At 47.0% G+C, this 11,332-nt stretch overlaps 1 protein-coding gene across 4 annotated transcripts; it reads left to right on the forward strand.

Annotated features, from left to right (window-relative positions):
* Nucleotides 1–3,009: 3,009 nt before the first annotated feature.
* SLITRK5 (SLIT and NTRK like family member 5) lies at nt 3,010–10,771 on the forward strand. 4 transcript variants are annotated; one of them, XM_032277468.1, is made up of 3 exons: nt 3,010–3,385; nt 5,416–5,566; nt 6,553–10,771. In XM_032277468.1, the coding sequence occupies exon 3, from the start codon at nt 6,561–6,563 to the stop codon at nt 9,435–9,437; it is 2,877 nt and encodes a 958-aa protein (XP_032133359.1). In that variant the 5' UTR covers nt 3,010–3,385; nt 5,416–5,566; nt 6,553–6,560; the 3' UTR covers nt 9,438–10,771. The 4 variants fall into 4 exon arrangements, with proteins under 4 accessions (XP_032133359.1, XP_032133358.1, XP_032133361.1 ...); XM_032277467.1 differs by lacking the exon at nt 5,416–5,566; XM_032277470.1 differs by lacking the exons at nt 3,010–3,385; nt 5,416–5,566 and adding an exon at nt 3,463–3,999.
* Nucleotides 10,772–11,332: the final 561 nt, after the last annotated feature.

Genomic DNA, 11,332 nt, shown 5'->3' on the forward strand with positions numbered 1-11,332 from the left:
TACAAAAATATATGGCCAATTTGAAGTGGCAAGTATGCTACTTATGGTTTAAATTTAAATTTGCAGGTTTCAAATTATGGTCATAATTGATATTGACAATTATATTTGCATTATAAGTGCCAAATATATTTGCCAGATATATTTCCCTACATGATATGTATATGTATTTATGATGAAACTCTCTCAACAGATAATTCTAATATGCAAAAATATATTTGCAAACATTTGGACAAATGTGATTTTCACATCCAACTCCATCAAACAATTTTTAATATTAATAAACTCAATTCTGGAGAGATATATTTGATCAATCATTTAATTTTACAATGGCCAAATGTGTCTGTGTAATTAAGTGCAGTGCATGCGTCTAAGTGGTGTCTGAAACCATGTATACACATATGGCTATATGTGTTTTAGTACAGACTAAAACATGGATACGTTTGTTCATGTGGGTAAAAATTTTGGCTCAAATTTGATCAGTCTTATGTAATTCATTTATATATTTTCTAGGCAATAGTCAACATTCAATGGAAATAAAGAAATAGATTAATAACTGAGGCTTTCCCTTGTATCTATGATGTTTTCCCTCTTGTGTTCTTCTGTTCTGATCTCTTCATGTCACAGTATTTTCTAAAAATTCATTCTCTTGCAAAGTATCTTATAGAGACACCTAGTGGCAAAAGGTAATGGTGGCTTCCGGGGCCATCCTTAATGTTGAGTTCATGGTAGAAAGTTTTCATCATTTATGTATTTGAACCACAAGAAGCAAACTAGATTATTAGCATAAGTGTTCCTAACAAAACCATAACCTAAACTAATTCCAAACATATTTAATACCCCTTAGTTGAATAACATTTACTTTAATTAGGACAATAAGTATTTAAAATAAAAGTAATACAATGCCAAAAATTAAACTTTGATATTAATCCAATTATAAAGATTTAAAACAGCGATAAAATAATAAAATATAACAGCTTTCTTTCAGCTATTTTGAAAATTTCAATAATCGATTAAGACAATTTAGGACCTTTCAGAACTTCTGCAAAGTTAATCAATAGTGAAAATTATGTTTCTGATAGGACTCAATATTAATATCCCAAAGGTTTCTGGCTGTAATTCCTATATAATTTTAAATTTAAATATTACATTTTCATTTTGACAATATAAAAGTAAGTTTAAACTTAAAAATAAGTTTTCTAAAATGTTTATATAATGTTAAAAGTTTATGACTAATTAAAAAATACAGAAATCAGCCTTTTGCGGATGAAATGTAAGTTATATTTGTTTATGTAATGTATCTATAGCTAGTGGCTGTCATTCCTAGTCAAATGGTTCTAAATTTAATGAAAAGTTCTATTACAAGATTTTGTTTTCATTATCTGAAATTACATATTACTTCCTTCCTTCCTCTCCCTTGAACATAACCCACACTTGAACAAAATTGTTTCCAAACAAAGTATTTATGGGATAAAGTAAAAAAAAAAAAAATATATATATATATATATATATACACACACACACACACACACACACATATATATATGTACAATATATGCAGAGGAAAATCCAAAAAAAGATTGCAAAACCTCAGGAGACTGCAATGTTCATCACCTGAGCTATAAATACATCTTAGAACATAGGCGTATTATCAGAATCTATATTAATATTAAAAGTGATCAATCAGAATATTTTAACCACAATATTATCCCAAATATTACTGACTAAAACAATACCAAAAAAATACCAATCATAATTAAGACAAAATTAATTCCAAAATGCAGTGGATAAAATATATTTATATGGAGAAACTACACAGTTATCTAAGGAACAGGCATATGTGCACTCAGCCTGCACTGGGCCACTTATTATGATCAAATTTTCTTTTATACCTGGGATGAACGGCAGGTCTAATATTACAAACATTGAAAACATGTCTTATGAATGTAAAGACCCCCCTTTTGGGGATGGAGGTGTCTGGTTTCACGGTAAGAGCCAAGAGTACTTACTGTAAAGATGACTCTAGTGGAGTTTAGCAGGTGACTCTTCAAGAAACTCGCTTTCTATCGATATTGCATTTACTTAGGGGTTTTCCAGCTTTTTAGTACACACCAAATGTATTCACAAACATTCCCTCTGAAAGTCGTTCACATTCCCTTGTGTTGGCTAGGCACACCTATAACACTTAATTCTATTTAAAAAGAGAAAAGAACAGTAGCGCCCTTTTTTGCAGCTAAGAGGAACCACTCCCTTTTCTAGGATCCTTTACAGTATGTACATGAGACAGCAGCATTCTAAATGGCAGAGGAAGGCAGGCGATCAGCACAGGGCTGAAATCATCTGTCCCTGTCCACCAGCAAGCCTGGCACTGTCGGGGTTACTTCCACTCCTCCCTTTCCCAATCCGAGAATTGCACAGTCCCACGCTCCTATTACGCACATGGTCCAAGACTCCTCTGTCTCCTCCGCTTGTGACATCCAAGGGGGCTCCAGTTGCGCCGCCCTAGCCCAGGGACGCCTTCGCCCTCGGCTGCCACCTATCGGCCAGAGAGCGCTCGCTTCGCCCCGGGCCCATCATGTCCGCTGCAGCTTGGCTCGCACCAGCGGCGCGACAATAAACAAGTGCACTGGACTGGGCCCTGCACCCGCTCCGGAGCGGCGATCTAGGAGACCCGGCGTTGCTTACCACGTTGCCACCTCCTCGGCGCCCGGGAGGAAGACGCGACTTTCTCGGAGTTTTTTTTAGAGCCACCGGGCTGCCAGGACACGCCACAGGCAGAGAACGGCGCTGCTCCTGCCCCCCCAGGCCCCCCCGCAGAAACCCCAAAGGATGTCGGTGATAGAGAGTTCCAAATAATGACGATCGTGCGCCGCATCTGGGGAAGGGATACAGGAAAAAAAAAAAAAAAACCCTGCAAACACCGTGAAGGATGAAACTGCCAAACGGATGCGGGAGCCTCTCAAATACTAATTAGGGGCCGCGGCGGCGGCGGGCTCCGCGCGGGGACAGCCGCGGCGGGATCCCAGCGCGGTGGTCGCCGCTGCGCGGGGGGCAGAGGACAGCGCAGGAGCTGAAGCCGCCGCCGGAGCAGCCGAGGGGCCGGTGCCACCTTCGCTCGCCCCCTCACTACCATGTACAGTGTGCGCTGCAAGAAGAAGGCGGGAGATGCATGCACACCCCCGCGACCCGCTCCCTCTGGCTCGTCCCCGGGCGTGCGGCACTGACCAGGGGGGAATGTGGTGAAGACGGCGCGGAGGAGAGCCGAGGGGGGAGGGGAGGGCCGGCCGGCTCGAACCCAGGCCCAAGGGTGCGAGGAGCCGGAGGAGGCTGGAGGGGGCGGCAGCCACAGCTGGGTCGGAGAAAGTTGCCCCCCACGCAGATGGGAACTGTGAGTACCCCCTGGGGGAAGGGAGCAGCTAAGGCTGCCGGGGACCCTTCGATCGCGCGGGAGCGAGGATGGGAGCGAGTGTGCGAGTGAGTCTGAGTGTGAGCGGGTGCGAGCGCTCGGCGGGGCTGACCGTCACGTTGGCGGGGCCGGCGGTGCCAGGCAGTCTTCTCTGCGTCCCCCTCCTCCTGCTCCGTGCCTCCCTCCCAGCAGCTCCCCCTCCCCGCCCCGCCCGGCTCCGACTCCCGGCCCCTACCGCGAGGCGCCTCTCCTGCCGGTCCTCAGCCGCCCCCTCCCGCCGCCTTCCCATCCCGCCGCTCCAGATCGCCCCCCGCTCTCCCCCTCGCAACCCTGCCGCCCGCTCCGACTACCGCGGAGAGCGCCGGGGATAGCCGTTTGGGGAGCCCCGGAACCCGCCGTAGCCACCGCGGCGGCGGCCCCGGGCTGGCGGCGTCCGGGCGCCTCTTTCCTCTAGCCCCTGGGACCGCGCTGCTCGCAGCCTCCCCGCCCTGCCTGGGCTTGGAAAACCCAGTGCCTACCCCAAAAAGGGTTTTTTGCATGTGTGTGTGTTTTTAAAAGGTGGCTAGGATGAGTGGGCCTTGGAGATGTGAGACCTGGTAAGTCTACCATTTACTTTGCAAAAGAGGTTCGTGTGTGTGTGTGTGTGTGTGTGTGTGTGTGTGTGTGTGTGTGTGTGTCTGTGCAGCAGGGTGGCTTTCTTTCCCTCTCCTCCCTCCCCTTCCTCCGTTTTCCCTTCCTTCTCTTTGGGGCGGGGTGGGGGAGGGGGAGCCTCGCGTCCTGGAACTCCGGGTGCTTCTGCCTGGGCGGCCTCTTGAGCAGCTGTGTCCGGAGCCTCCGGTCGGCCTGGGTGCTGGGCTCTAATCTGAGCCGCTACGTGCTGCTTAATGCAGGGATGTACGGGGCAGTGATCCAGTATCTAAATTCTTTGAGAGAAAACAAATAGTCCCCCCGCCCCCGCCCTCAAAAAAAAAAAAAAATCCGAGAATCTGAGAATGTTCAGCGCATCCGCGAATTTGCATCGGAGGTGCGTTTCCCCCTCAGAATGTCAGCCTTTCCAGGCTCATTCAACTTTATTTTCTCCAATTTTTGGTCTACTTTGCTAGCAAGGAGGAGGAGAAAGGGAATGGATAGAAAGGAAGCTCTTCGACCCTTGCTAACTAGAACTGAATTAAAGTTGTAAACGTTAGAGTTTAATACTGGCTGAACAGAATTTGCAATGGGCTTTCAGATGGGGTGGGAGGTGAATGGGGGCGGGGAAGGACAGGGAGGGAGGGGGAGGGGACCCAACCTCGCTGAATGGATGTGAGGATTTGATCCAGCGGAGAACTGAAATTTCAAGGTAAACGTTTTTCTTTCACTGGGGATGTTTTTGCCGCTTTTAAGCCGGGAGACGTTTACCGTTGAGCTGGGAGGTCGGGGATACTTGAGAGGTTTATGCACTGTGGTTCCGATTCGTCTCGACACGTCTGGGTGGCCACACGTGAATGATTCGCAGTCACACTGGCACATGTGCGTGTGAATGCAGGGGCGTTTAATAACGCGGGCTGGAGTCGACTTGGGGATCAGGAGCAAGGTCTCCAGGCTTGAACCGCTGTCTCGGAAATATCTTGGGTTTAGTTTGGGGCAGCAATTTGATAATTAGACTCCGGTAGTGAGGCAAAGGAAGGTTGACCAGAGAAAAGGTATAGGTTCCTAGAACCCAGCATTTCTACCAAATGTCCCCCACCCCGTTAACCAGCGCAGCGCGCGCGCCCACACACACACACACACACACACACACACACACACACACACTCACACTTTCATTCCATTTATGTCCTTCCTTTAAGAGTTGCTGTTGATCAGAAGTAGGAAGTGGAAGGAAGCCTTCAAGGGGACAAAAAGCAAGCAAGGAAAAAAAGGGGGGAGGAGGTCATACTGATTCCTGGGGGAGATGAAATTCGGATATTAAAGAACTGACCTAAGTCACTTACAGTTCTCCCTCCCACCTTTCTATTTTGCCTCTTAATCAGCCCAGGCGTCCTTTCCCTGAGATCAGAAAAAGGAGGAAGGGGAGCGTTAACAATTAAATGTAATAAGCAAGTCCAAAGATGGGGATGCTGTCGAGGTGGTAGTTCCGTGCAAACCTTGCTATTACCGTGGCAAATAGACGCGGAGTCCAAGGTAAGGGAGGCTTTGGCGCTGATCCTTGGTTTACTTTTAGCTGATTCCCGGCAAGCGGTAGGAACGTCCTTTTTAAACTCTAGGCATCGGGAGATATTCCGAGATTGCGGATGCCTTCGCTGAGTTCTTTGTAATCCATCGTGCAGAACTATTTCAGTGGCTTGAAGATGAGGTTAGGTAGCGTCGCTGACATGATCAATGAGAAGTGGTCGCAGGGCGCTCTCAGGGAAGCCCTGCTAAGTGACACTGTGCATGCAATTAGGACGCTGATGTGCTTAATAGCGTGGTAGTGAAGTCCACCATCAAAGCAAATGCGCTCTCCTTTTTCTCCTCACTCAAAGCTCCGGAAGACAATTGGTGATTTAAGAGCTTCTTCTGGCTCCTTTGATGCATTATTTTACACCCTTTTTGCCTCTGAAAAGTAGTCTTTAGGTTCCCACTGTGGCATTTCTAGAGATGGTTTAAAATACCCCAAGTATCTTGGCTCCTTGCCTTTCTGTGAAATGAGAGACCTTCGTGGTGAACTGTTAACTGAAGAGGTTCTGAAAGAAAGAAAGTGGGGGCTGGGTATAGGTGAGGTGGGAACCTTGTAAAATGGTGCTGCTTTTTTCTTAAATTAGAACCCTGAAACTGAACTGACAGCCATTTTATGTATATTTATGGATTGGTTTTGAAAAGGTGGGGGGAGTAGAGAACACTTAAAAGGGACTTTATCTAACCGGCCCTTATCTTGTAAAGAGCAGCATATTTGTGCTGTGCTCATTAAAAAAAAAAAAATGAAATCAACCTTTAAATCAAAATGTATAATAGATTTTAATAAAATCTGGAGAATGTCAATGTTTCACGGTGGGGGGGGGCGTGTCATTTATATCTCTTCCTTTTGGGTTTTAGAGTAATGAGATTAAAGAAAGAGAGGGACTTTCTGACTGATCCCTTAAATTTTTTGTCATATTCTGTTGTTTCCTTGTTTCCTCTGTCCCTTACAGGAGGTAAAATGCACACTTGCTGCCCCCCAGTAACTTTGGAACAGGACCTTCACAGAAAAATGCATAGCTGGATGCTGCAGACTCTAGCGTTTGCTGTAACATCTCTCGTCCTTTCGTGTGCAGAAACCATCGATTATTATGGGGAAATCTGTGACAATGCATGTCCTTGTGAGGAAAAGGATGGCATTTTAACTGTGAGCTGTGAAAATCGGGGGATCATCAGTCTCTCTGAAATTAGCCCTCCCCGTTTCCCAATCTACCACCTCTTGTTGTCAGGAAACCTTTTGAACCGTCTCTATCCCAATGAATTTGTCAATTACACTGGGGCTTCAATTTTGCATCTGGGTAGCAATGTTATCCAGGACATTGAGACCGGGGCTTTCCACGGGCTGCGGGGTTTGAGGAGATTGCATCTGAACAATAATAAACTGGAACTTCTGCGAGATGATACCTTCCTTGGTTTGGAGAACCTGGAGTACCTACAGGTCGATTATAATTACATCAGCGTCATTGAACCCAATGCTTTTGGGAAACTGCATTTGTTGCAGGTGCTTATCCTCAATGACAATCTTTTGTCCAGTTTACCCAACAATCTTTTCCGTTTTGTGCCCTTAACGCACTTGGACCTCCGTGGGAACCGGCTGAAACTGCTGCCCTATGTGGGGCTGTTGCAGCACATGGATAAAGTTGTGGAGCTACAGCTGGAGGAAAACCCTTGGAATTGTTCTTGTGAGCTGATCTCTCTGAAGGATTGGTTAGACAGCATCTCCTACTCAGCCCTGGTGGGGGATGTGGTTTGTGAGACCCCCTTCCGCTTACACGGCAGGGACTTGGATGAGGTATCCAAGCAGGAACTTTGTCCAAGGAAACTTATTTCTGACTATGAGATGAGGCCGCAGACGCCCTTGAGCACCACGGGGTATTTACACACCACCCCGGCCTCAGTGAATTCCGTGGCCACTTCTTCCTCTGCTGTTTACAAACCCCCTCTGAAGCCCCCTAAGGGGACCCGCCAACCCAACAAGCCCAGGGTGCGCCCCACCTCTCGGCAGCCCTCCAAGGACTTGGGCTACAGCAATTATGGCCCCAGCATCGCCTACCAGACCAAATCCCCGGTGCCTTTGGAGTGTCCCACCGCGTGCACTTGCAACCTGCAGATCTCTGATCTGGGCCTCAACGTAAACTGCCAGGAGCGAAAGATCGAGAGCATCGCTGAACTGCAGCCCAAGCCCTACAATCCCAAGAAAATGTATCTGACAGAGAACTACATCGCTGTTGTGCGCAGGACAGACTTTCTGGAGGCCACCGGGCTGGACCTCCTGCACCTGGGGAACAACCGCATCTCGATGATACAGGACCGCGCTTTCGGGGATCTCACCAACCTGAGGCGCCTCTACCTGAATGGCAACAGGATCGAGAGGCTGAGCCCGGAGTTATTCTATGGCCTGCAGAGCCTGCAGTATCTCTTCCTCCAGTACAATCTCATCCGCGAGATTCAGTCTGGAACTTTTGACCCGGTCCCAAACCTCCAGCTGCTATTCTTGAATAACAACCTCCTGCAGGCCATGCCCTCAGGCGTCTTCTCTGGCCTGACCCTCCTCAGGCTAAACCTGCGGAGTAACCACTTCACCTCCTTGCCGGTGAGTGGAGTTTTGGACCAGCTGAAGTCACTCATCCAAATCGACCTGCATGACAACCCTTGGGATTGTACCTGCGACATTGTGGGCATGAAGCTGTGGGTGGAGCAGCTCAAAGTGGGCGTCCTAGTGGACGAGGTGATCTGTAAGGCGCCCAAGAAATTCGCTGAGACCGACATGCGCTCCATTAAGTCGGAGCTGCTGTGCCCAGACTATTCAGATGTAGTGGTGTCCACGCCCACACCCTCCTCCATCCAGGTCCCCGCGAGGACCAGCGCCGTGACTCCCGCGGTTCGGCTGAACAGCACTGGGGCCCCTGCGGGCTTGGGCGCAGGCGGAGGGGCGTCGTCAGTGCCCTTGTCTGTGTTAATCCTCAGCCTCCTGCTGGTTTTCATCATGTCCGTCTTCGTGGCCGCCGGGCTCTTCGTGCTGGTCATGAAGCGCAGGAAGAAGAACCAGAGCGACCACACCAGTACCAACAACTCCGACGTGAGCTCCTTCAACATGCAGTACAGCGTGTATGGCGGCGGCGGCGGCTCAGGCGGCCACCCACACGCGCACGTGCACCACCGCGGTCCCGCGCTGCCCAAGGTGAAGACGCCCGCGGGCCACGTGTACGAATACATCCCCCACCCACTGGGCCACATGTGCAAAAACCCCATCTACCGCTCCCGAGAGGGCAACTCCGTAGAGGATTACAAAGACCTGCACGAGCTCAAGGTCACCTACAGCAGCAACCACCACCTGCAGCAGCAGCAGCAGCCGCCGCCGCCACCGCAGCAGCCACAGCAACAGCCCCCGCCGCAGCTGCAGCTGCAGCCCGGGGAGGAGGAGAGGCGGGAAAGCCACCACTTGCGGAGCCCCGCCTACAGCGTCAGCACCATCGAGCCCCGGGAGGACCTGCTGTCACCGGTGCAGGACGCCGATCGCTTTTACAGGGGCATTTTAGAACCAGACAAACACTGCTCCACCACCCCCGCCGGCAATAGCCTACCGGAATATCCCAAATTCCCGTGCAGCCCCGCTGCTTACACTTTCTCCCCCAACTATGACCTGAGACGCCCCCATCAGTATTTGCACCCGGGGGCAGGGGACAGCAGGCTGCGGGAACCGGTGCTCTACAGCCCCCCGAGTGCTGTCTTTGTAGAACCCAACCGGAACGAATATCTGGAGTTAAAAGCAAAACTAAACGTTGAGCCGGACTACCTCGAAGTGCTGGAAAAACAGACCACATTTAGCCAGTTCTAAAAGCAAAGAAACTCCCTGGGATCTTTTGCATTTAAAACAAGCAAGCAGACATACACGGTGAACACATTTGATTAATTGTGTTGTTTCAACGTTTAGGGTGAAGTGCCTTGGCACGGGATTTCTCAGCTTCGGTGGAAGATACAAAAAGGGTGTGCAGATTCCTTTAAAATTTACACGTGGGAAACATTTGTGTAAACTGGGCACATCACTTTCTCTTCTTGCGTGTGGGGCAGGTGTGGAGAAGGGCTTTATGGAGGGCGATTTGCTGCGCGGGTGACTTGTGAAAGATCGCAGTCATTTTTATAGTGGTTGGAAGTGCTAAGAATGGTCGATGATGGCTGCGCATAGATTCTACTCTTCCTTTTTTGCTCCCGCCCCACCCCGCCCCCGCCCCACCTCCCTTTCTCCCCTTTTAAGCCATGGGTGGGTCTAACTGGCTTTTGTGGAGAAATTAGCACACCCCAACTTTAATAGGAAGTTTGTTCTCTTCCCCCCCTTCTCTCTTTCCCTCCCCTCCCTTCTCATTTCTTTTCTTTGTTTTTAAAGGATGTGTTTGTATGCATTTGGACATTTGAATTAAAAAACAAAAGTATTGTGATCCTGAAAAGGATCACCATAGATGTGGACAAATCATTAAAATTACAGAGCTATATGATCCATAATTGATTAGTCAAAATAACTTATTGATGAAATATACAAATATTTTATTGTAGCACCTATTTTTATATGCACATTTAGCATTCCTCTTTCCTTCACTATTTAGCCTATGATTTTGCAGAGGTGTCGCACTGTATTAGGAGCTGCATTTCAAAAACTGATGCGGTATCAGGAAGGCATTTTCAATCATTAAAAATGTGGAGAATTTAATAGCAAAATCTTTAAAAGCCAATGCAACCCACCCAGTTGAATCTGTATTATTTTTATTTTAAGAAAAATGAGCTGATTGTATCCCAATGTATAAAAAAAAGGGCAATTAATTGGGCCATTCCAGTGAGAATTGTGTGCAAGTTTTTGGTTTTATTTGAAAAGATTCGAAAGTATTATTAGTGAACCAAAATGACATGATTTGACTACTATTGTAGCCGATTTTAGATTGTTTAACCAAACCCAGTTGCATTTGTACAGATCCACATGTACTGGCACCTCAGAAGACCAAATTATGGACTGTACAAGTCTCTATACAATGTCTTTATCCCTGTGGGCAGCAAGCAATGATGATAATGACAAACAGGATCTCTGTAAGATGGGGCTACTGTTGTTACAGTCTCATATGTATCCCAGCACATGTAATTTTTTAAATAGTTTCTGAATAAACACTTGATAACTATGTCAAATATGAGGGATGGAAGTAATGATTACTTGAGGTGCAAAAGACTTACCTATGTGTAAGTTAAGCCTTTGTTGGTTCAGGGAAGTATGATATTCTAAATGTGTCACTTAATGTGCTTATTAATGATATTTCAATTATATACATTGTTTCCTTACTGAAGTATTCATCTACTACATGGAGCTTGGTAAGTAATATATTGCATATTCACTTTTTTCTCAATATAATGTATTTATCATATCAGTATTATTTATTCAGTTTGCAGTTTTCCATAGTTTTTGTATTTTTAACTTGAGTAAAACTACCTTCAACAGTTATGATGGATTACTTATATAAAGTTGATCAGTATTCTAAATGCTCAAAATGTTGGTGGATATGAGCTCATCATCTTTTAATAAGGTTTTCTAGTGATTCTAGACAACAATTTAAGCTTAAGAAATGTTTGAATTAATCTGAAACTTAAAGAGCTATGTGCTTCATTGCTATTGGTGGATCTCCCTATAATCTCACTTGGAATTTGTACAGTATCAAGGGCTGTTCATGAACTCTGTGTTTAAAGAACAATTTC

Source organism: Sapajus apella, unplaced genomic scaffold (assembly GCF_009761245.1).
Source record: "Sapajus apella isolate SASKATOON/1434 unplaced genomic scaffold, GSC_monkey_1.0 scaffold9, whole genome shotgun sequence".
Lineage (NCBI taxonomy): Eukaryota > Metazoa > Chordata > Mammalia > Primates > Cebidae > Sapajus > Sapajus apella.

Coding starts and splice junctions, on each gene's coding strand:
- SLITRK5 (XM_032277468.1), top strand. CDS start 6,561: ATGCACACTTGCTGCCCCCCAGTAACTTTGGAACAGGACCTTCACAGA.